At 45.1% G+C, this 26,196-nt stretch overlaps 1 protein-coding gene across 5 annotated transcripts in view; it reads right to left on the bottom strand.

Moving 5' to 3' along the window:
• KHDRBS1 (KH RNA binding domain containing, signal transduction associated 1) overlaps positions 1-18,700 on the bottom strand; it is a 45,729-nt gene extending 27,029 nt beyond the window's left edge. For 3 of the 5 annotated variants that reach the window (XR_003118499.1, XR_003118503.1, XM_025378578.1), the window contains exons 1-4: positions 18,022-18,700; positions 3,112-3,236; positions 1,888-2,004; positions 197-343 (exon numbers count right to left, since the gene is read on the bottom strand). Coding sequence is in view for 3 of the 5 variants with exons in the window: in XM_025378578.1 (XP_025234363.1) it covers positions 197-343; positions 1,888-2,004; positions 3,112-3,236; positions 18,022-18,403 (771 nt within the window). In the remaining 2 variants the exon portion in view is untranslated. The remainder of the gene's footprint in view (positions 1-196; positions 344-1,887; positions 2,005-3,111; positions 3,237-18,021) is intronic. The other 2 variants (XM_025378589.1, XM_025378600.1) reach the window with 2 other exon arrangements.
• Between the last annotated feature and the right edge of the window lie 7,496 nt (positions 18,701-26,196).

Below are 26,196 nucleotides of genomic sequence, written 5' to 3'. Positions count from 1 at the left end.
GACAGAGTGGCCTTGGAGCATAATGCTTGGAGAACTAGGTACAAGCAATGAACTACCGCAGGAAAATGAACATAAATGCAGAATTTGGTATACATACAGGTTATGCAGAGACCTTAGTTAAGAAACCCTACCTTCACAACAGCATAAGATCCCAGTTCTCTTTTGCTCAGAAGACACAGGATATGGATTTCCTTACCGGTACTAGAAATTTCTTGACTTCCTCCATGGCATGGGCCATAAGAGCATAAGCCTCACATGGGGGTCCAAAGACTTCAATGAAGACATGCAGATCCATATTCAAGTGGGCATATTTGGGGTCTCCACCTTTGCGCAGCTCTTCCTCCTATGGAAAAATGCAGAGAAACGTCACATCACATGGACTAGGGAGAAAACAACACCTTTACCCCTAAGCCAAAGGAACAGCAAGAAATATCCCCAATGTCTAATTAAACTAACAGTAAAGTTTAATTGGTATGAGCTGAGAAGAATTTAAAAAAAAAAAAAAAAAGAAAAAGAAAGAAAAACAGTAAAGTTTAAGAAAGTAAAACAACAGCCAGGCATGGTGGCTCATGCCTGTAATCCCAGCACTTTGGGAGGCCGAGGTGGGCGGATCACTAGGTCAGGAGTTCCAGACCAGCCTGACCAACGTGATGAAGCCTCACCTCTACTAAAAATACAAAAATTAGCTGGGCATGGTGGTGCTTGCCTGTAACCCCAGCTACTCAGGAGGCTGAGGCAGGAGAATCGCTTGAACCCGGGAGTTGGAGGTTGCGCCACTGCACTCCAGCCTGGGCAAGAGCAAGGCTCCGTCTCAAGGAAAAAAAAAAAGTGAAACAAGCTCTGAAGAACAGTAATTTGCACAGCCTGCTAAACTTGCACATGGTCTGCTGCTAACAGTTAACTGTCATCTTAAATCCCTGAGATATCCACTGGAGCTCTTACTAAAAGCATAAAGAAGAAAAACTTAATTCTAGTCTCTATTCAGATAATAGCTGTGTGCCAAGCATTTGTTTTTAAATCTCAGGTAGAGCTGTTAATCACCACGAGCTCTGCTTATCTGCTTATATGGTCTAGGGAGTGCTAGGGGAAGAAAGAAGTCAGGACAGAGAGAAGAAAAGCTCATGTAAATCTCATTAGCTAGAACAACACACTTCAGCCCTAACTATATGCATCTAGTAAGAAATGACCTGAGAAAACAAACACGTGTCCATTAGGCTACATAAAAGGAGGATTGAAAGAATAGGTTTTCGGACTGTAGCAGGCATATCTCATCAAATAAGGTGACCCCAGAAGGCTAAGACCATTCTGTTTTGGTGAGAAGTTTCTTGTCACAGAGTACACAGTATATGCGGCTATGGCATGGGAAAAGACTCATTAGATTCTGTAGTCAGGATTACTCATGGCTCCTTTTGGAATACATTCTTTTAGTGAGCCTCACATTCCAGCCGGCTATAAAACCAACCAACTCATCCTCAAACTCTTCTGCTCTCACAACACTATTGTTCTCACTTTTCCAGGTTACAAAAAAGGGGGTGTGCTGTTTGCCTTTTAGTGTCTTTTGTCTGCTTTAGACTAAGTTTTAGTATATCCAGCTCCCCTTTCAAGTTTTCCCAGACAATCCTACCAATGCGCAAGATGCTACTGCTGTGTCTATTACTATGCAGTCAAAAGTCCAAAAGAAAACTATCACCAGGGCACACCTAGGCTCTTCCAGGGTTGCCAAGCAAGTAAATTAACTTGGTGTATAATCTCTTGCACCCAATGCAAACTTAAAGGAGCCACATTCTGTACATACACAAAATTCTTGCCTCTATAAGGCATCTATACTGCATTCTGGACAAGTAGAAGGCATTAGGATGTCCTCTTGCCTCACTAATGTGAGCTTACCTTGGCTTTGTCTCTCATTGAGCCCTTTCCCAACACAGAGATCTTTGCACCAGTTTCTTCCTGCAGTCTTTTGATTGTATTCCCTTGTGGTCCAAGAATCTTCCCCACAAAATTGAACTGACAGAAAATAAAGGATTTCTAAATATACATGCTACTATATAAAAACATCTCCACATAAATTACCTCATTTGATTTTAAACAACCCTGCAAAGGTAGAGTATTACCATTCCCGTTTTACTGAAGGACGCTGAAGCCATATTAATAAAGTGATTAGTTTAAGATTATGAAACTAGAAAGTGGCAGTTCCTAGACCTGAATTTGGCTTTTCTGATGTATTCTGGCCATCTTCCATAATACACTAAGACCTTTACTATTTTATTTTTTACTTTATTTTGAGACAGGCTCTCACTTTGTTGCCCAGGCCAAAGTGTAGTGACATGATCATGGCTCACCGCAGCCTCGACTTCCTGGGCTCAAGTGATCCTCCCGCCTCAGCCTCTGGAGTAGCCGGGACTATAGGTGCACATCACCATATCAGGCTAATTTTTGTATTTTTTGTAGAGATAGGGTTTTGCTATGTTGCTTAGGCTGGTCTTGAATTCCTGGGCTCAAGTAATCTGCCTGCATTGGCCTCCCAAAGTGCTGGCATTACAGGCATGAGCCACTGTGCCTGTTTATGCATGCCTTAACATACATAAACATTGTTAACGCAGTGACCTCAGAACAGAAGAGACTATATAGCACCCTTTGATAGCATGCTGGATAAACTAAATGTAACTAATTGCTTTCCTTAAAAAAAAAAAAAAAAAAAAAAAAAAGGAAGAAAAAAAGCATTTACTTAAAAGTAAACTTTTAGTAAGAAAATAAAATTAACTTCATCCAATTGAGGATTTGTATTATATTTCCTTTTATTTAGATTTCAGGTTAGTCTTTTGACAGAGAGCAACTCTTCAGGTTTTATTTTTTTTTTTCTTTGAACTTGTAGCCTGAGCAGTCATTAGAGAAAGAAACTTTTTGATAATAAAAAGATTATTACATTTCCTTCCTGGCTATAACTATGTTTAGTTAAGAACTTAGATATTTCAATTGCCAGAAACAGGTACTGCAAGCATGAAAGAGAAGCTTCACAGGCTTAAGTTTCTAAAGCATCACAATCCCCAAGAGTCCATGATTCTCTCGTAACTATAAAGATAACTCAAAGATGCAAGGCACTTTTTGCCTTACCTTGGGATACTGCTTGACAGGTATCAGCACTCGCTCTTTCAGTTTCATGTTCTTATGAGAAAATAAATCCAAGTAATTCTCTTCATCGTCCTTTTTTGAGTCTCCTTTCTGAATCTTCTCAATTTCTGAATAGGAAAAACAATTTAAATTTTTGCTCTGGTAAATAAAAGCAAATTTTGAAGTCTGCTTAAAGCAATAACATGAAGTACCATATAGTGAGACCAAATAGTACACATGAATGTGCCAATTTCAGAAAGAAACTAGCTGAAAGTACTAAAGTTATATGAAGTTGATTAGAAAGCCCAAAGCCTGCTTCTAATAAAAGCAGTGCTCTTCTAACCTCACCTGAAGCCTCACGTGAGAATAGAGACATTTAAATGTTTCTTAAATCGATTTAACAAAATTAATTGGGTGAGATGGGGAAAGGAGAATAAAGAAACAAACAAAAAATTAAAATCTGCATCAAGACAAAATATAATCTTACCTTGAAAAAAGCAAAAATCAATAATCTAAATATACAATGGATAGTTCCATTAAAGTTCCACAGTGACATTAGTACTCTAGATACTAGTCCTTAAGAGTCTGAAAGACCTTGTTCTTATTCTGCTCTCACTAGTCGTGTGACGTAAGAGAAGTTAATAAAATATGTAGATATGCCTAATTAAAGGCAATTTTTCATAAAGTACTTAATATATTGTCACCATTATCTAGCCCAAATTCAGCCAATGTCTAAACGATACAAAATGCACCAGGTACTTTTTTGAGACGGAGTTTCACTCCTGTTGCCCAGGCTGGAGTGCAATGGTGCAATCTTGGCTCACCGTAACCTCTGCCTCCTGGGTTCAAGCGATTCTCCTGCCTCAGCCTTCCAAGTAGCAGGGATTACAGGCATGTGCCACCATGCCCAGCTAATTTTGTATTTTTAGTAGAGACGGGGTTTCTCCATGTTGGTCAGGCTGGTCTTGAACTCCCGACCTCAGGTGATCCACCTGCCTCAGCCTCCCAAAGTGTTGGGATTACAGGCGTGAGCCACCGCGCCCGGCCAGCCACAAAGTACTTTCTAAAAAAACATTTTATTGAAGTATAACTGATATGTAAAAACCCATACATAATTAATGTATACAATTCATGATGAGTTTGGAGATAAGTATACACCCATGAAACTATCACCACCATCATGGCCACAGACATATCCATCATCACCCAAAAGTACTTTCAATTCGCAGGTTAAGACAGTTTCATTAGATAGAAACTTGGCATACAAAAAGATTTCCTACCATTAAGGAACTTCATTCATTGAGTGACTGCAAGTGTTTGAGTGCTTCCTACGGTATGGAGAGGCAGATGAAAGGAGAGCTATAATAGGTACAATCATTAACCACTATGGAGGACTTACTAAGAGCCAGGCATCTGTCTTGCAAAGCACAGGAGATACAACAGAGCGAGTCAGACTGGTCTCTGTCTTCACTGTTTATATACTGGAGTTCCCAGACTATAGGGGTGGCAATGAAGTATAGTTAAGTGCTATAACAGGAGTTCTAATAGAGATGAGGGAAAAGTGCCAAGGAATGAGCAGCAACTGAAAGCTTATATGATTCACTGAGGATAGTTAAAATACATATACTCCCTAAAATCAGTGGAACATTCTAAATATCAGAGAATAGTCTGTAATAGAATATTACATAATATTCCCATGTTCTAGAATTTTAAGACTAGGGTTCCCAAACTTCTTCATGCATCAGAATCACCTAGAAGAGGGCTTATTAAACTAGACTGCTGGGCCTCAAACCCAGTCTGGGATTTGTGTTAGGAATTTGCAATTCCAACAAGTTCCCAGGTAATTCTGATACTGCTGGTGCAGGGACCATACTTTGAAAATCATTGGCTTAAAGTATAAACATACCCTACCTCAAACACGTTCTGCAAATGTATACCCTTAACAGTTTTTATTTATTTACTAATTATTATTATTTTTTGAGACACAGTCTCGCTCTGTCACCCAGACTGGAGTGCAGTGGCACAATCTCTGCTCACTGGAACCTCTGCTTCCCGGGTTCAAGCGATTCTCCTGCCTCAGCCTTCCAAGTAGCTGGAACTACAGGCATGCACCACTATGCCCGGCTAACTTTTTTTTTTGTATTTTTAGTAGAGATGGGGTTTCACCATGTTGGCTGGGCTGGTGTGACTTCAAGTGATCCACCCACCACAGCCTCCCAAAGTGCTGGGATTACAGGTGTGAGCCACCGCACTGGGAGTTTTTAAAATAAATGTTGAGAGAGGTGCAGCTCTGAAATATATAGATGAAGCAAAGTAACGGACTCAGACATGCTATATAGAATTTAGAATTTCAGACTGAAGTCTTGTTTGTTAAAAAGCCTAATTTCAGATGCTATACTATACCATGAACTAATAGAGCACATAACTCTCTGGTTTCCTGACAATTAAAATTGCTGACGAACTATAAATATCCTTAATTAAAACCTTTAATCCTACAAGAAGAACTGTAAATGACAGTACTCTTCACAATCTTATGTTTCACTGCCTGGAACAGAAAACAAATTTGACCTTACAATTAATAGAGTAATGCTTCATTCAACACTTTACTTGTGAAGGTAATCCTAACCCTAACCCCTACTGTTTGGTGGCAGATCCTGACCTCTACCTCTTTTCTCCTGCTGTTAATATAAACTTTTTCTGATCAATCTTTTTGAGCCTACTGTACTTGACTACACCACTTTCTAAGTTCTCAGACTGGAAAACTTAGGTACTCAATCCTCGAAGTCCTAGAAGAACAAAGATGCCATAATTCTGATCTGAGAACATCGCCAAGGAGTTTTTAATAACATGGAACAGGCCGGGAGTGGTAGCTCACGCGCATAATCCCAGCACTTTGGGAGGCCAAGGTGGGCAGATCACCTGAGGTCAGGAGTTCAAGAACAGCCTGGCCAACGTGGTGAAACCCCGTCTCTACTAAAAAAAAAAAAAAAAATATATATATATATATATATACATATATAGGCCAGGTGCAGTGGCTCACGCCTGTAATCCCAGCACTTTGGGAAGCTGAGGTGGGCGGATCACTTGAAGCCAAAAATTCGAGATCAGCCTGGTCAACATGGTGAAACCCTATCTCTGCTAAAAATACAAAAATTAGCCAGGCATGGTGGCATGTGCCTGTAATCCCAGCTACCCAGGAGGCTGAGGGAGGAGAATTGCTGGAACCCGGGAGGCAGAGGCTGCAGTGAGCCAAGATTGTGCCACTGTACTCTAGCTTGGGCGAGAGGGCGAGACTCCATCTCAAAAAATTATATATAGGCCGGGCGCAGTGGCTCACGCCTGTAATCCCAGCACTTTGGGAGGCCGAGGCGGGCAGATTACGAGGTCAGGAGATGGAGACCATCCTGGCGAACACGGTGAAACCCCGTCTCTACTACAAATACAAAAAAATTAGCCAGGCGTGGTGGCGGGCGCCTGTTGTCCCAGTTTCTTGGGAGGCTGAGGCAGGAGAATGGCGTGAACCCAGGAAGTGGCAGAGCTTGCAGTGAGTGTGAGCAAACATCGCACCACTGCACTCCAGCCTGGGCGACAGAGCGAGACTCCGTCTCAAATATATATATATATATGTGTGTGTATATATATGTGTGTATATATGTGTGTATATATGTGTATACATATGTGTGTGTATATATGTACATATGTGTGGGTGTGCACACATATATACACACACACATATAAATAGCCAGGCATGGTGGTGGCTCACACCTGTAATCTCAGCTACCTGAGAGGCTGAGGGCATGAGAATTTCTCGAACCCAGGAGGCAGAGGTTGCAGCAAGCTGAAATCATGCCACTGCACTCCAGCCTGGGCAACAGCGCGATACTCCATCACAACAACAACAAAAGAAATGTGGAACAAATTAGATACTTCATTTTATCTATGTCGCTTTGTGCTTCCTAGGGCTACCATTGAGTTAGAACTTTCGGCTATATTTTATACCACTTTCCAGAAATCTTGGTCAGTGCAAGACAACTCAAAGTCTGTTAATCTGTTATACTCCTACAGGAAGGTGTGTTTATATGCAATGTAATACACTCTGTGAATTTAAGGCCTTTCATTTTTTCATTTCTTAAAGACCATTGTGATAATATAAGACCTTTCTATAACATGGATTCTTCTATTTTTGAACTAGTCAGATCTTAGAATCCTTCTGTCATATGATTTCACAACTTTTTAAAGAACAGCAGTGGCCAGGCATGGTAGCTCACACCTGTAATCTCAGCATTCAGGGAAGCTGAGGCAGAAGGATCACTGGAGCCCAGGAGTTTGGGACCACGGCAGGTAACATAGTGAGACCCCTTCTCTACAAAAAAATAACAAATTAGTCAGGCATGGTGGTATGTGCCTGTGGTCCCAGCTATTTGGGAGGCTGAGACAGGAGGATAAGGAGTTGGAGGCTGTAGTGAGCCAAGATCATGCCACTGCTCTCCAGCCTGGGTGAAAGAGTAAGGCCCTGTCTCAAAGAAAGCAAAGCAAAGCATTTTTAGAGAATTCAGAGAAGGATCATTTAAATAAAACAGAGGGTTGAAAAGAGAATCCGAATTTTAACCTACAAAGCAAAACACTGGTTGGGCACAGTAGCACGTGCGATTGTAATCCCAGTGCTTTGGGAGGCTGAGGCAGGATGACTGCTTTGGGCCCAGGAGCTTGAGATCAGCCTGGGCAACACAGCGAGACTCTGTCACTACCAAAAATAAATATATAAATAAATAAATATTTTTTAATTAGCTGGGTGTAGTGGTACATGCCTATAATCCCAGCTACTCAGGAGGCTGTGGTGGGAAGATCGCTTGAGCACAAGAGTTCAAGGCTGCAGTGAACTATGATGACTGTGCAACTGCACTCCAGTTTGGGTGAGGAAGGGAGACAGGAGAGCAGAAGGGAAGGAGAGGGGAGGGGAGAGGGGAGGAAGGGAGAAAGGGAGGAAAGGAGGGAGAAAGGAAAGGAGGAGGGAAGAGAGGGGGAACGAGGGAGTGGGCAAGGAGGGGATGAAGGGAGAGAGGGAGAGGGAAGAAAAGGAAGCAAGCAGAAGACTAAGAAGCTACTTGAGCTTTCAAGACAGGTGGAGGGGGCCAGGTGCTGTGGCTCACGCCTGTAATCCCAGCACTTTGGGAGGTTAAGGCGGGTGGATCACCTGAGGTCAGGAGTTCAAGACCAGCCTGACCAATATGGTGAAACCCCATCTCTACTAAAAGTATAAAAACGAGCTGGGCGTGGTGGTATGCTCCTGTAGTCCCAACTGCTTGGGAGGCTGAGAGAACTGCTTGAACCCGGGAGGCGGAGGTCACAGTAAGCCGAGACTGCGCCACTGCACTCCAGGCTGGGTGACAGAGCAAGACTCCGTCTCACAGAAAGAAAAAAAAGGGGGGGGGGCACTTCATTGTTCTCTTTTTTTAAGACAGGGTCTCACTTTATCACCCAGGCTGGAATGAGTGGCACAATCATGGCTCACTGTAGCCTCAACCTCCTGGGTTCAGGCGATCTTCCCACCTCAGCACCCCCAGTAGCTGCAACCATAGGCGTGTGCCACCACGCCTAATTTTTTTTTTTTAATAGAGACGGGGTCTCCCTATTTTGCCCAGGCTGGTCTTGAACTTGTGGGCTCAAATGATCCTTCCACTTCGGCCTCCCAAAGTGCTGGGATTATAGGCGTGACCTACTGTGCCCACCTTTTTTTTTTTTTTGAGACAGAGTCTCGTTCTGTCGCCCAGGCTGGAGTGCAGTGGCGCGATCTCGGCTCACTGCAAGCTCCACCTCCCGGGTTCACGCCATTCTCCTGCCTCAGCCTCCCGAGTAGCTGGGACTACAGGCGCCCACAACCGCGCCCGGCTAATTTTTTGTATTTTTAGTAGAGACGGGGTTTCACCGTGGTCTCGATCTCCTGACCTTGTGATCCGCCCACCTTGGCCTCCCAAAGTGCTGGGATTACAGGCGTGAGCCACCGCACCCGGCCTTTTTTTTTTTTTTTTTTTTAAAAAAAAAGATGGGTTCTCTACTGCCCAGGCTGAAGTACAGTGACACCATCATAGTTCACTGCAGCCTCGAACTCCTGAGCTCAAGGGATCCTCCCACCTCAGTCTCCCCAGTAGCTAGGACTAAAGGTACATGCTACCTGACCCAACTGGGGCTGAATATTTATTTGATGCCTACTATGTATCAAATATCATAGAACTATTACCTCACTAATCCTCAAAAATAACTCAGTGAACTGAGTTACCTACATCTGAGGAAACAAAAACTCAAAGAGGTTAAATAACTCAGTGAACTGAGTTACTTACATCTGAGGAAATAAAAACTCAAAGAGGTTAAATAACTATCTCTAGGTCATAAAATTGTTAAAGTAACAGATTAAGAATTAAAAACCCAGGCCTGGCTGGGCACAGGGGCTCACATCTATAATCCCAGAACTTTGGGAGGCCGAGGTGTGAGGACTGCTTAAGCCCAGGAACTTGAGACCTGCCTGGGCAACAGAGTGAGACCCCATCTTTACTAAAATGTAAAAAAAAAAAAAAAAATTAAATTAAATTAGCTCGGTGTGGTGGTGTGTATCTGTTGTCCCAATTACTAGAGAGGCTGAGGCAGGATGATCACTTGAGACCAGGAGTTGGAGGCTGCAGTGAGCTATAATGGCGCTACTGCATTCCAGCTTGGGTGACAGAGCAAGACCCTGTCTCTAAAAAAAATTTAACAAAAAACTTTAGAAAACCCCCAAAACTCAGGCCTTCTCGCTCTTTTTTTTTTTTTTTGAAACGAAGTCTCACTCTGTCGCCCAGGCTGGAGTGAAGTGGCGCAATCTTGGCTCACTGCCACCTCTGCTTCCCGGGTTCAAGCAATTCTCCCTGCCTCAGCCTCCCGAGTAGCTGGGATTACAGGCGTCTGCCACCATGCCCAGCTAAATTTTGTATTTTTAGTAGAAACAAGGGTTCACCATGTTGGTCAGGCTGGTCTTCAACTCCTGATCTCAGGTGATCCACCCACCTAGGCCTCCCAAAGTGCTGGGATTACAGGCGTCAGCCACCACACTGGGCCTCTTCTAATTTCATGCTTTTCCTATTGTCTCTTGATGAGTGTGTGTTTGTGGGGGCACACTTTATTTAAGCAAGGAAGAGCTGATTTTAATAAAATTTTGGGAAGTACAATTTATACCCTCAGACACTGGTATGTAGCCTAAAGGTAATAAAGAGGCTTTATGGGTGTCTCAGATGTTCAGTGGTCTGATGGTCTTTCTTTTTTCTTTTTCAACTCTGTATGTCTCTCCTTGTCCTTGCTTTCCCTGGAGAGCTAGGGTAGACTGAAACGGGAAGAAAAAAAATCAAGGAGGAGTTTCCTAAAAATGGTTCAACCTCAGGCAAAAGTACTTTCTAGATAACCCTTTTGGAACTGACTCCTTTAAGTAATCTCTGCTTGGGTCTCTGGAGACCTTGGATGTCCCAAGAGCCACAGAAAACAAAGCTGAGGTGTAAACTACACAAGAGGTGACCCATTTGTTTCCTGGCCACTTAGAATAATCATCTTATCCACTGCCTTCTATATGTCAGGAATTTTGTATTTATTATCTCACTTCGTCTTTGTAACCAGTATTATCTTCATTTGACAGATGAAGAAACTCAGGCTCAGAAAAGTTATATAACTTGTCCAAGATCTCAAAACTAATTAGTGACATAGCAGACACTTAAACCCAAGTCACTTCTTATACCAAAGAGAGTAAATTCAATTAACCTTTTGACATTTCCTTCATCTTTTACTATAACTTAACCTTTCCCACCCCCCCCTTTTTTTTTTTTCCCCCAACCAGACTGCAAGCTTCCATGTTGCTTAATACGTCTCCGAGGAAAGAACACAGGTTTTGAAGCTAGACAAAACGGGTTTGATTCCCAGCTCTCCTACATGCTTGGTGTATGACTTTAAAAGAGAATGTTAATAAGAAAAACGGTAAGAGAAAAAGAGAGAGGGCGAGAGAGAGATGTAATGTATTAAAAAATGTTAATACTAGAGAAGTTTGGGAAAATTACATACGAACTTTATCAACTAGGCTGGGTTAACTAAAAACAAATTACTACAAATATATCATTAACTGAACTTTTTTTTTTTTTGAGACAGGGTCTTGCTCTGTCGCCCACACTTGAGTGCAGTGCACGCTTGAGTGCAGTGGCGCAATTTCAGCTCACTGCAACCTCTGCCTCCTGGGTTCAAGTGATTCTCCTGTCTCAGCCTCCCAAGTAGCTGGTGACTACAGGCACGTGCCACCACATCCGGCTAATTTTTCTATTTTTAGTAGAGGCAGGATTTCACCACGTTAGCTAGGATGGTCTCGATCTCCTGACCTTGTGATCAATCCGCCTTGGCCTCCCAAAGGGCTGGGATTACAAGCGTGAGCCACCGCGCCCGGCCAACTGAACGTTTGATATGGCTTACATAAGGAATAAGATAATGGTCAAGATTTTCTAAGGTGTCCAGAGCAAGTGTTTCTAGAAGAGCAAGATTCTCAGCAGAATTGATCTAAAAGGTCAGGGTTCATTTCATACCCCCCTCTAGAGCCACCCAATATACTTGGTTCCACACTTCTAAACACAGCACTTCTCCTTTGCCTGTTGTTTAACAATCTCTGGATTCCTTCCACTGCTGAGTATCTATAATTCTTAGTACAGAACAATGCTTGATACACAATAGGGATCTATAACCATTAACCAAATTAAAGAAATGTACTGGCTGGGGCGCGGTGGCTCACACCTGTAATCCCAGCACTTTGGGAGGCCAAGGTGGGTAGATCACGAGGTCAGGAGATCGAGACCATTGTGGCCAACATGGTGAAACCCTGTTGGGGTTTAGTTAAACCCTTTAAAGATTTAAAGACTTACTCTAGCTAAATCTAAAAATTGGGCGTGCTGGCGTGTGCCAGCATTTGCCTGTCGTCCCAGCTACTCAGGAGGCTGAGACAGAAGAATCGCTTGAATCCGGGAGGCAGAGGTTGCAGTGAGCCAAGACTGCATTACTGCAGTCCAGTCTGAGTGACAGAGTAAGAACCTGTCTCAAAAAAAAAAAAAAAAAAGAAGTACTGTTAACACCCTCAACTTCCCTTAAACAACTCACATAACTTTATCATCCCCAAATTTGTAATTCTCACCATTTCTGTTGGTATCATCTTTTAGAATCAGAAGTCCGGTAAGCTTACTATTACGAAACAACTTCATTCGTTCTATTTAACAAATTACTGTTTCGAGCAAGAGCACAAGGCCAACAGGTTCTTTACCTTTTTTGGAATCATGGGTCCCTTTGAGAATTTGATGGAAGCTACTGATTAGCAACCCAGAAAAAAATACAAATTTACAATATATTATATACAATATTGGCTATGGGTATAGAAAGCTTGGGTATTGGTTTAAGAAAAAAAATCCCCCAAAGGCCTGTTAAGAGCCCTTTCATAGGGGCTCAAATGTTTACATTCCAGGACAGTAGAATACTCTGCCATACCGACCATGGTCTCCCAAATCTTTTCCTTAGTGCACAATTTAGAGCTTAGAGCTTCGTGTCTTTGAAAAAAGTTTTTTTTTTTAAATTTTAAGGCAACTGTAGATTTATGTGCAGTTGTAAGAAATAACAGTGATCCTGTATACTTCAGTTTTCCCCCTAACATTTTGCATACCTGTATCACAATCAGAAAATTAACATTAAGAAAATTTGTTGTACAGGTTTCATTAAAAAAAAACAAATTAAGAATTCATTGACTTTATTAGGATTTCACCAACTTTACATGCACTTATTTGTTTGCTTAGCTCTATGCAATTTAATCAGATTCATGATTCATGATTAAACTGACCACCACCACAGTCAAGATACAGAACAGTTCCATCGTGAGGATCCTTACCCTTTGATAGCCAGTCACCGTCTTCCCTCATCTCTCACCACTGGCTACCACTAATCTAGTCTTCATCTCCACTATTTCATTTCTCAAGAATGTTATATTCATGAAATCATACAGTACATAACCTTTTGAGACTGGCTTTCTTTACTCAGCTTAATTCTCTTGTGATCAATCAAGTTGCTACATTTATTAACAGTTCCTTTTTTTTTTTTTTTTTAAACTGCAGAGCACCATTCCATGGTATGGGTGTGCCAGTTTATTTACCTACTGGAGGCATTTGGTTTGTTTCCAGTTTTTGGCTACTACAAATAAAGCTGCTGTGAACATTCATGTACAGGTTTTGTGTTAACCTGAGTTTTAATTTCCCTGAAATAAATACCCAAGAATGCAACTGTTGAACTATATGGTAAGCACATTTATTTATTTATTTTTGACACAGGGCCTCACTGTTGCCCAGGCTGTAGCGCAGTGGCATGATCTCAGCTCAAGGCAGCCTCGACCTCCTGGGTTCAAGCGATTCTTCCACCTCAGCCTAAGACCAATCTCCTGGGTTCAAGCGATCCTTCTGCCTCAGACTACCGAGTAGCTGGGACTACGGGTGTGTGCCGCCATTCTCAGCTAATTTTTAAATTTTCTGTAGAGACAAGCTCTCACTGGGACTCAAGCAATCCTCTCACCTTGGCCTCCCAAAGTCCTGGGATTATAGGCATGAGCCACCAGACCCAGCCAATAAGCACATTTAGTTTCGTTAAAGACAAACAAACAAACAAACAAACAAAACCTGCACTGGTCTGGGCGTGGTGGCTCACACCTGTAACACGGGTAGTCTGAGTGTTAGTACAGTGGGAGGCCAAAGCGGGAGGATCACCAGGTCAGGAATTCGAGACCAGCTTGGCCAACATGGTGAAACCCCATCTCTACCAAAAATACAAAAAGCAGCCGGGCATGGTGGCGGGCGCCTGTAATCCCAGCTACTCGGGAGGCTGAGGCAGAATTGCTTGAAACCGAAAGGTGGAGGTTGCAGTGAGCCGAGATTGCACCACTGCACTCCAGTCTGAGTGACAGAGCAAGACTCCGTCTCAAAAACAAAAACAAAACTGCATTATCACAGACAAATGTATACTTAATGATATTCTGCTTAATCTTACTAGGCTTTGTTTTACAGAAATAGTATTATACCATATGTAGTCTTATGGGATGTACTTTCTTCATATAACATTAGATTTTGGAGATTTCTCCATGTTGTTGCCTGTAGTTCATCCATTTTCACTGCTGTACAAATACTTTCTTTTCTTTTTCTTTTTTCTTTTTTTTTTTTTTTGAGATTGAGTTTCACTTGTTGGCTAGATCTCAACTCACTGCAACCTCTGCCTCCAGCGATTCTCCTGCCTCAGCCTCCCAAGTAGCCAGGATTACAGGCACCTGCCACCACACCCAGCTAATTTTTGTATTTTTTGTAAAGACAGGGTTTCACCATGTTGGTCAGGCTGGTCTCGAACTCCTGACCTCAGGTAATCCACCCGCCTAGGCCTCCCAAAATGCTGGGATTACAGGCATGAGAAACTGTGCCCAGCCAAATATTTTCTATTGTAAATCTATCACATTAGCCAATGAATGGTGACACAAGTTGCAACATTTTGTGAACAAGGCACACCATTTTATGAATCAAGTACTCATGTATAAGTTTCTTTGAGCACATTTCTAGAAAAGGTGTTCTCGGTTTTTTTTTTTTTTCCAGACAGAGTCTCGCTCTGTTGCCCAGGCTGGAGTGCAGTGGTGCGATCTGGGCTCACTGCAACCTCTGCCTACTGAGTTCAAATGATTCTCCTGCCTCAGCCTCCGAAGTAGCTAGGATTACAGGCACCCACCACCACGCCCGGGGAAATTTTTTGTATTTTTAGTAGAGAAGGGGTTTCACCAAGTTGACCAGGCTGGTCTTGAACTCCTGACCTCGTGATCTGCCCACCTCAGCCTCCCAAAGTGCTGGGATTACAGGCGTGAGCCACCGGCCCGGCCCTTATTTTCCAGTTTCAATAGCAGGTTTTGCTAGCCCTGTGGAATGAACTGGGAAGGTCTTAATGTATTTCTAGAGAATATTGTAAATAAAGGAATTAACTATTTTGAAGTTTCAACAGACTTTGTAAAATGTTTTCCACTTTTTCCATCCTTCTGAAGGATGGATTTTTGATTATCCCTCCAAGATCTTTTGCAGATTGCTAATCTATTCAAAATGTTTATTCTTGAGTCACTTATACTAACTTATATTTTACTAATTGTAGAAAGTAGAAAAAGAGGCCGGGCGCAGTGGCTCATGCCTGTAATCCCAGCACTTTGGGAGGCCCAGATGGGCGGATCACCTGAAGTCAAGAGTTCGAGACCAGCCTGACCAACATGGAGAAACCCCGTCTCTGCTAAAAATACAAAATTAGCCGGGTGTGGTGGCACATGCCTGTAATCCCAGCTACTAGGGAGGCTGAGGTAGGAGAATCGCTTGAACCTGGGAGGCAGAGGTTGCGGTGAGCCAAGATTGCGCCACTGCACTCCAGCCTGGGCAACAAGAGCGAAACTCCATCTCAAAAAAAAAAAAAAAAAGAAAAAAAAAGAAAAAGAACACTGACATATATAACAGCATTTTACTTAGTATATAAATACATTAACACAATAAGGTAAATTATTTCTCTTCCAGAAAACAAAGATGGATGATTGAATCCTTATGTCTGCAAATACATTCGACTGTCGTCGCTGCTAAATATCAATCTGTTTAACACAGAAGTCTATATTCAAAATCTACATCCCTCAAAGTTTTGTCTTTTTTTTTTTATACTTTCAAATACACTTTTTTTTTGGGTCACCTATCATCCCAGCTAGATTTTAATATTTTGTCCAATTATAGCTTACTTTTAAAGTACAATTTGCAGCAGGCACTACAGTGAGGGAACGGGGAAGGTGTGTAGACTGACTAAAAACCCTGGTTATGCTGCTTACTAATTTTGTTACCTTAGGCAAATTATTAATCTCTGGGTGCCTTGGTTTCCTCATCTGTAAAAATGAGGATAATAAAAGTTCTCATTTCATAGGTTAAATATTTAATGTAAAGTGCTCAGACCTCAAACATGAAGTCTTAGCTATATTTTTCTTCCATGTGTTCTTTCTTCCTCTCCTTTTTTGCGATGGAGTTTAGCTCTTGTTGTCCAGACTGGAGTGCAATGGCGCAATCTGGGCTCCCTGCAACCTTCGATTCCCAGGTTCAAGCGATTCTCCTGCCTCGGCCTCCAAAGTAGCTGGGATTACAGGCATGCGCCACCACGCCAGGCTAATTTTGTATTTTTAGTAGAGACGGGGGTTTCACCATGTTGGTCAGGCTGGTTTCGAACTCCTGGCCTCGTGATCCGCCCGTCTGGGCCTCCCAAAGTGCTGGGATTACAGGCGTGAGCCACCGCGCCCGCCCCTTCCATGTGATCTTACCAGAGCTTAAATACTACTATTCTATCTTCTCAAAGTCTCACTTCCTCACAATGGGTTGCGACTTCACTGCAATCCCCTTGCAAGATAATTCAGAAATACCTTAAAAGCCAGGCTCAACATATACTAACACTTACCCATGCTAGAAGGAATTCATACATCCCAAACCAACATTACCTCAACCACACTTCTCCAATTTCAGTTGGGTTTAAAAAAAAAATACATCCAGAAAGCCCAGGTTAAAAATAAAGAGCGCTCCTCTCTTAGTTAAGCAGTGAGGGAAGGCTGAAAATTCTAAGTAACTTTTAAGGATCAATAGTTTTTGACAGTTATCTTAAGAAAGCATATAAAAGATGAACACCACACTGGTAAAGATCCCTTACCTTACAGTGTTGGGAGACAGAGAACAAAGAGAGGTAGATAATATTTTCATAATGAACTGTCCATTAACCTTCCCAAAGAGTCCAACTACTCATTCAGTGTTGAAGGATGTGAATTTTTACTTGCTTACTAAAATTTAGGTATCATAATATTTATTAAAATAATGTTTTAACTTGAAGCGAAGGTCACACAGCTTTAGGGAAAAATCAGAGCGACTAGGTGACTGGCTAGTGCTGATCAAGAAAACAGCGCTAATCTACAGAACAAAGACTCTCATTTCTAATTTATTTCACTACTGAATCAAAAATGTAAAAAAACAGCAACAAAAAGACTAAGTCTTTCAGTACAAGCATCATGCCACTTCTCTCAATTTCTGTCCATCTCGTTGGGAAACGTTATGTGAACTACGCGGGAGACCCTATCGTCCCATTTCACTGTCTCTAGGGTTATTTCACTCCTTCTTCCATGATAGTGAACACACGCTGTAAAATGAAAGAGGACAACCTTCAGGCTCAGTAGCAATTCTTACTTTATCAGCCTTAGTCGGAAATCTGATTCGGAAACCTCAAGTTCCGATCCCATAAATCGCTCCTTCCTCCCAGCAACTTAAGCTGCGGTTACCGCTAAGTCCGGCTCGGCCCCAGCGACAGCGAGGCGCTGGACAGGGTATTCCAGCCTCACCCCACCTCACCTCGGCCCTTCCTCCCACGGTCCCTCCCCGCTCCGGCTGTCTTCACTTCCTACACCTCGGTCGAGGCGCTCATCGCCACCCGCGATCAAAAAGGGTTTCCCTTCGGGAAAGGGGGAAATACAGGTTAATTTCTGGAAGAATCTGTGCGCCCGGCAGCCGCAAGAGGAGGGAGGAGGGAAGAGTCGGGAAAGGGGCGGGGAGCTCAGCACCATCCATCAAGACGTTAGCGCTAGGAGATCGCAAAGTCGCCTTTGGGCCTCCACTGCAGCCTAGAAATTCTCCCACGCACTCCGGGTTGAGGTGGGAATGTGGAATCCAGGCTCCCAAAGATGAGGATGACACCGGAGCTCCCGACTGCCTCGGTCCCGAGGGGGCGGGAAGCGAGAGGAACAAAGCCAGGGCCACTCATGCCCCAGGATGGCCGGGCGACCCAGAGGGACCCAGGAGGCCCCCTTACCTGCCGTCAGCAGCTGCATGGCGTGAGTGAAGGACGGGTCGAGCGAGTCCTTCTCGGCCATGAGTTCTGGCAGGTACTTGTTCTCCGGCTCCATCTTCACCGAGGCTGTGGCCGAGGGGGGCAGCAGCGGGGTCGGCGCTGGCCCGCCCACTGTCGCGTCGGGACCCGTGGCCGAGGGCGGCAGCAGCGGTGGCGGCTGCGTAGCGGGCGAGGCCCGGGCGCCCCCGCGGGACCCCCCTCCGCCTCCCCGGGATCGGTGAGGCAGCGGCGGCTGCCGAGACGGCGTCTGACGCACCGAGGGGTGGGCACCGGAGGGGTCCATGGAGCCGCTGCGGCCCGAGGACCGGCTCATGCGCGCGGCGGGGTCGTCCCGGCGCTGCATCGGGGAGGATGTGCGAACCAAGGAGCGAGAGAGCGACGCGGCAGCGGCGGAGGCCCAGGTGGCGGTTGGCGGGGGTGGGAGAGCGGGAGCAGTAGCGACCGAAGCCGACCCGAGCGACCCAGCGAGAGAGAGCACCGGAAATGAGGCGGCGCGCGTGCGCAGCCAGTCACCGGCACCGCCCTTGGGTTTCTCCGCGGAGAACAAAGTCCCCAGTCCGGCCACGGCGCCTGCGCACCGCCGCGGCGTCCGAAGAAGTCGCCCCCTGACTCTGGCTTTCCCTCCGCGCCCGCCAGGCCAGAGCTTGACGCGCATGCGCGGGAGGCCGCAGGCTCCGTTCGTTTCCTTTTCCACGTGACTCGGCGCTAGCGGGACACGTGTCTCCTCCCTCTTCTGGCCTAGTGCGTGGAGGGGGCGGGAGCTGTGGAATGTCTTTGTCTGCGCGCGGGCCCGCGGAGTGTGGGGCGGGAGACCTGTTACTCGCGGGGCCACGCCCTCTCCAACGGCTGAGCAGCGGAGGGAGGCTGTGGGGAGTGGGGTGGGGAGTGGGGTGGGGATGGAAGTGGGGTGGGGGGCGGTCACCGAAGTAAGGAAATAAAAGGAGACTGCCGTGAGGGACACGGAAAGGGGAGGGAGAGAGAATTGAGACCGCCTGGGGAGGAAGACAGGAGGGAGAAAGGAAGGCTAAGGGAGAGTCCGATGCAGGAGGGGAAGTTGGGGAAGGGAAACCTGGAGGGAGAAATTGAGAAAGGACGGCTCGGTGGAAACTCTGAAGGCTACTGGAGGACATGAGCTAAGAGGGATGGCTCGGATCAGAGATCTGAAGTCTAGCAAAGAAAAGGGCCCCAGACATAGGGAACACAAGAAGTCGTTTCCAGTATATGTATTTCCAGTATTAGATCTCTTCCAGTCGGTTCTAAAACGGTTGCCGTTGTTGGTCAGGGAAATCTTAAGCAGCATTTTAGCTCTTTTTATATATTTTACTGCTTTCTCTGAATTGTGTTTTGTTTTGCCGTTGTCATTGCCAATTAAGTGATTCTTCTGCCAAAAAGTGGAGTAGAGACCAGATCCTTAATCCACGTTGCTTGCATCATTAGGGTGGCTCCTTCTACCACTCCAGACTTGCTCAAAGAGACCCTTGCCACTACTCTCAAAGGCCAGATGGCCAGTCTCCCACGGCGTTCTCCACATCCTGGAGTGCTATATGCAGGTGGAGCGTTAGGTCCCTACTTGTCCCATAAACCATCAAAAGCTTAGTGCTGTCTAACTTTTCGTTCCCTCCACAGATTTTTTTCTTCTTCCATTTAAAGCACTCACTCCCATCTCTTTTTCTTCTGGATCAGTTCTCCTAATGAGCCCACACTTTTCAAAAGTCTTTGGGGCCTCGTGCGGTGGCTTATGCCTGTAATCCCAGCACTTTGGGAGGCCTAGATGGGAGGATTACTTGAGGCTAGGAGTTCGAGAGCAGTCTGGACAATGTAATGAGACCTCATCTCTAACAATAAAAAAAGTTTCCACCGGGTTCGGTGGCTCACGCCTGTGATCTCAGCACTTTGGGAGGCCGAGGTGGGCGAATCACCTGAGGCCAGGTGGAGACCAGCCTGGCCAACATGGTGAAACCCCGTCTCTACTAAAAATATAAAAATTAACGGGGTGTGATGGTGCGTGCCTGTAATCCCAGTTACTTGGGAGGCTGAGGCAGGAGAATTGCTCGAACCAGGGAGGCGGAGGCAGCAGTGAGCCGAGATCGCGCCACTGCACTCCAACCTGGGCAACAGAGCGAGACTCCGTTCAAAAAACAAACAAACAAAAAAAAAAAACAAGGAAAAAAAGTTTCTTCGGAAATTGTCTTCTGAGTGCCTGGAAACTGTTGATTTTTGGATGTGAAACTTAGAACCCTTTAACTAGAGAACCTAAAGGCCTTCTTGGGTTAAGGGAGAGGATTTACCAAGTCACCCACAGAAATGAAAACAAAACACACATATCCACATAAATTATATATATGTAATATAAAATATAGGCCGGCTGCGGTGGGTTATGTCTGTAATCCAAGCACTTTGGGAGGCTGAGGTGGGTGGATCACCTGAAGTGAGGAGTTCGAGACCAGTGTGACCAACATGGCAAAACCCTGCCTCTACTAAAAATGCAGAAACTAGCCGGGGGTGGTGGCAGGTGCCTGTAATCCCAGCTACTCGGGAGGCTGAGGCAGGAGAATCGCTTGAACCCGGGAGGTGGAGGCTGCAGTGAGCTGAGATCACACTACTGCACTCCAGCCTGGGTGACAGAGGGAGACTCCTCCTCACAAAAAAAAAAAAAAAAAAAAGTATATATACATTTACTTTGAGGTTCCAAGAAGTGACTCTTGTCCTCAGTCAAGTAGGAAAAAAAAATATTTTTGAGTGCTTGTAATGAATGAAATGTGATGAATGTCAAAAAGATAGTTGAAAATTAAGTGCAGGCCAGGTGCAGTGGCTCATGCCTGTAATCCCAAGGCAGGAGGATCTCTTGCATCCAGGAGTTCGAGACCAGGCTGGGCAACATAGTGAGACCTCATCTTTACAAATAATAAATAAATTAGCTGGGTGTGGTGGCATGCACCCGTTGTCCCAGCTACTTGAGAGACTGAGGTGGGAAGATTGCTGCTTGAGCCTGGGAGATTGAGGCTGCAGTGAGCCACTACTGCCCCCACTGCACTCAGCCTGGATGACAGAGTGAGACCTTGTCTCAAAAAAAAAAAAAAAAAAAAAAGGGGCCAGTGCAGTGGCCCACTCCTGTAATCCCAGCACTTTGGGAGGCCGAAGTGGGTGGATCACCTGAGGTCAGGAGTTCAAGACCAGCTTAGTCAATACAGTGAAACCCCATCTCTACTAAAAACACAAAAAAAGCCAAACGCAGTGGCATGCGCCTGTAATCCCAGCTACTTGGGAGGGTGAGGCAGGAGAATCGCTTGAACCTGGGAGGTGAAGGTTGCAGTGAGCCGAGATCGTGCCACACTGCACTCCAGCCTGGGCAACAGAGTGACTCAGTGTCAAAAAGAAAAAAAGAAGCGAAAAAATTAAGTGCTGTTGGAGTTCAATGCAGAAGATAGATTTTGGCCAAGGGAGAATAAGTTCCAGGTGAAGAGAAGTGGAATAAATGAGCAGAGATGAGAATGTGGGAAATGTGTTCAGGGAATGGGAGTAATCCAGTGTCAGACTTGAAGGAATAGGTGGATTGAGAGAGCAACTGCGTGAAGAGTGGGGAAGGGGCAAGGAGAATTTATAGTTCCCTTGCAACTCATTTCCACTGCCACCCTTGAAGATCCTGCTTGAGTGGTGGTGGTACAAATGGCTGAAGCGTCCTTGCCCTGTAATGAGATGCCCAAATAGAGATCCCTTGGGCTGAGTCTAATAAAACTTTGATAAAGGTATGTCTGAGAAGGAGCTGAGTAGTGGTATCTATGGCCTTTCTAGACTAGAATAAACAGTTACTGCATATACATAGCAAAACATGTTGTAGCCATAACTATATACAATTTTAAAAACACTGGAAACAGAACAAAAAAATAACCCTCAGTCTTTCTGGGTGCTTGCCACATCTTTACTTGCTTTCCCTGAGAGTAGGCTGAGTGGGAGAGATGTGCTCTTCTTCCAGGTGAGAACCCTAAAGGTAATCTCAGGCCCTGAGTGGTTGAGGTTGCAGTGTATGTACCCACTAAGTGATGCAGCAGCCTTCTATTTTGGGGTCCTTCTCGGGGCATTGGGAAGAGTAATTTCTGCCCTGAAAGCCTAGAAGTCTGGAGTTTATTTTGTGTTGACCACAGTATGCTGCCCTAGGTCCACCTGAAAGGTAGCAGCCATGTGAAAAGACTGAGGTTGGAGTGGGGCAAATTCAAAGAACCCAGCAATGCCTTGTCCTCACTGTGTATCATTCGGAAGACCTCTGAAACTTAGTTTCCTCTTTTATAAAGTGGGCTAATGACATCTACCTTGAAGGCTTGTTATGAACATTAACAAATACCAGTGTAAACCTCCTGATGGTAAGGCTTATAAGCAGAAGTAATCATTATTATGCCCTTTAGTGCCTGATGAAGATTTGTGGGTGCTTTATGTTGGCTGTGGATCTGAAAGTCCTACTTTCTGATCTGTATCATTTTCACTGAGTATAGCTAGGCTTGTTTTCGGGGGAGGAGGAGGTTCCAAAAAGAGAAAGTTTCTTCTACCCTTAATCCAGTTACTATGGTATAGGGTACAGCAGCAGTGCATAATGGTTCAGATGGAGGTTGGTAGCTCTGCCTCTTACCTACTGGGTGATTGTGCACAGTGTTTTGCTTTGCTACATTAGTCAGGATTCTTTAGAGAGAATAAACACGGTATATAGATAGATATAGACATTTGAGAGGGGACTTGTGAGGACAATTGGTTCACATGATTATGAAGGCTGAAAAGACCCATTGGAGGCTTTCTGCAAGCTGGAGACCCTGGAAGGCCGGTCATGTGGCTTGGTCCAAATCTGAGATCCTCAGAACCAAGGAAGCCAGTGGTGCGATTCTCAGAGGGTGAAGGCCTGAGAACCCAGGGGCTGCTGGTGTAAGTCCTGGAGTCCAAGGGCTAAAGAGCATGGAGAACTAATGTCCAGGGACGGGAGAAGAAGAGTGTCCTAGCTCCAGGAAGAGAGACAGGAAATCCCTTCTTTGCCTTTTGTGTTCATTCTGGGCCCTAGCCAATTAGCTGGTGCCCGCTCACATTGAGGGTGGATCTGTACCACTCAGTCCACTCACAGGCCACTCTCCTCTGGGAACACAGTCACAGACACACCCAGAAATCATGCTTTATCAGTTCTCTGGGTATACCTTAATCCAGTGAAGTTGACACCTAAATTAACTATCACACTAGCTCAGACTCCTTTTCCCTCTCCTTGATGAAACAGAGATGGCTGGGCGCGGTGGCTCACACCTGTAATCCCATCACTTTGGGAGGCCAAGGCAGGTGGATCACGAGGTCAGGAGTTCGAGACCAGCTTGGCCAACATGGTGAAACCCCATCTCTACTAGAAGTAAAAAAATTAGCCGGGCATGGTAGCACACACCTGTAATCCCAGCTACTGGGGAGCCTGAGGCAGGAGAATTGGAGGCGGAGGCGGAGGTTGCAGTGAGCCGAGATCTCACCACTGCACTCCAGTCTGGGTGACAGAGCAAGACTCTATCTCAAAACAAACAAACAAACAAACAAAAACAGCGGGAGATAACAATGTCTGCCCCAGGGCTGTTAGGGTTAATGGTGATAGTGTCTATAAAGCACTTAGCACAGAGGCTGGCAATTAGTAGGTACTTCATAAGCAATATTGGTCATTGTTATGATCACCACACACATTTATTGAGTACCCTACTGCAGACTTTCACTTTCACATGACTCACTAAGGGAATGACTGAAAGGATTGAAATTTGCCTAGAGCTCCTGAACTGTGTGATCTCAGCAGGTGGGAGATCTGCAGGCCCCATCTACCTCTCCTGCATCACAGCCAGTTCCCAGGAGACAAAAGGCCCCAGCCCTGGGCAGGAGAGTTTCTCTTCCAAGAGTGTAGTTCAGGCGGCACGGTGGCTCACGCCTGTGATCCCAGCACTTTGGGAGGCTGAGGTGGGTGGATCACAAGGTCAGGAGTTCAAGAGCAGGCTAGCCAAGATGGTAAAACCCTGTCTCTACTAAAAATACAAAATATTAGTCAGGCGTGGTGGCGGGTGTCTGTAATCCCAGCTACTCAGGAGGCTGAGGCAGAGAATTGCTTGAACACACGAGGTGGAGATTGCAGTGAGCCGAGATCACACCGTTGCGTTCCAGCCTGGGTGACACAGCAATACTCTGTCTCAAAAAAAAAAAAAAAAAAGTGTAGTTCATTTGTTCAGTTTTAAACACCACTTGGCACCACATATGTGGAGGGAAGGGGAAGGAGATGGGGAGACCAAAATTCAACATTAAGAGAAAGTCCCTACTCTCAAGGAGACAAATATGTAAATCAAGTTGCCATGTAGAATGAAAGGTGTTGTAACAGAAGGCTGCAGACACACACGGGCATGCACAGGAGGGAGTGACTGACCAACTGCCCAGATGAGGTAGGAAAGCTGGGTATTTGGGAAGTGGCCAGGTGGAGAGAGGGCCAGGGCATTTAAATGTTGGGAATTCAGCAAAGCTTGGTCCTGTGCTGGTACTCCCTCCTGCATGTTTACAGCTCTGGAATTCAGATCTCTAACTCAAACTTCTGAATTCCAAATCCAGAAAGCCAATTGCATCCCTAACATCCTCATTTGGATATCTCAGAGGCTCCTCAAACTCGACATGTCCCCAGTAGAACCCAAACTGCAGGCATTAGCAGTGCTGCTCTGGACCCAGCTCTTTCATGGAACTTTTCCTCTCTCCGGCCTGCTCCAGCACAGAGAGAGAGAGAACACAGGGCCAGCAGAATTGAAGGAGTCGTTCACTTTGAGGCTTGCCCTTTGCCAGCCTCATAATAGTCTGAGTCCTGCCCACAGGATCATCAGGCTTTCCCACAGTAGGCACCTTTGGTAGAGGTAGAAGGGATCAGAGCAAGGCTGATGTGACCAGTGACAGCCTTGTGTGAAGAGTCCCTAGAGAAATCCCAGAAATACTTGGAGGAGACTTTGCTGGGGCAAGAACAGGAACTTGGGATGATTAGCATTCATGTAGCTTTGTTTGAATCCACAGACTGCTGAGGCTTGTGTGATGTTTGGATTATAATCATCTTTTTTTTTTTTTTTTTTTTTTTCTGCCTGTCCTGCTAACCAGAAAGTGAGCTGCTTGCCAGGTGCAGTGGGTCACGTCTGCAATCCCAGCACTTTGGAAGGCCAAGGCAAGCAGATCACCTGAGGTCAGGAGTTTTTAGACCAGCCTGGCCAACATATTGAAACCCCATATCTACCAAAAATACAAAAATTAGCCAGGTGTGGTGGTGGGCACCAGTAGTCCCAGTTACTCGGGAGGCTAAGGCAGGAGAATCGCTTGAACCCAAGAGGTGGAGGTTGCAGTGAGCCGAGATTGCATCATTGCACTCCAGCCTGGGCAACAGAATGAGACTCCATTTAAAATAATAATAATAAATAAATAATAAATAATAATAATAAATAAAAATTACCCAGGCATGGTGGCGGGCACCTGTAATCCCAGCTATTTGGGAGGCTGAGGCAGGAGAATTGCTTGAACCTGGGAGGTGGAGGTTGCAGTGAGCCAAGATCGTGTCATTGCACTCCGGCCTGGGCAACAAGAGCAAAACTCTATTTCAAAAATAAATAAGTAAATAGGCTGGGCACAGTGGCTCATGCCTGTGATCTCAGCACTTGGCGGGGGGGGGTGAGGCGGGTGGATCAGCTGAGGTCAGAAATTTGAGACGAGCCTGGCCAACATCGCAAAACCCCGTCTCTACTAAAAATACAAAAATTAGCCAGGTGTAGTGGCACCTGCCTTTAATCCCAGCTACTCAGGATGCTAAGGCAGGAGAATCGCTTGAACCTGGGAGGTGGAGGTTGCAGTGAGCCGAAATAGCGCCACTGCACTCCAGCTTGGGCGACAGAGAAAGACCATCTCAAAATACATAAATAAATAAACAAATTCACACTCTACCCTTTGCCTTCGCCACTGACCTGCTCCTTCTCAGTGTCTGTATCTTAGGGAACAGCATCCCTAACTCACTACACACGCTGGATATCTGAGACTTGTTCTGACTTCCCTCCTCTGCCTCATCGCTCTACCCCCACCACATACAAACCATTCTTAAGTCCTTTGTTGCTTACCTCATAAATACTGAAA

Source organism: Theropithecus gelada, chromosome 1, assembly GCF_003255815.1.
Source record: "Theropithecus gelada isolate Dixy chromosome 1, Tgel_1.0, whole genome shotgun sequence".
Lineage (NCBI taxonomy): Eukaryota > Metazoa > Chordata > Mammalia > Primates > Cercopithecidae > Theropithecus > Theropithecus gelada.
This window is presented reverse-complemented; position numbering and strand designations above follow the sequence as displayed.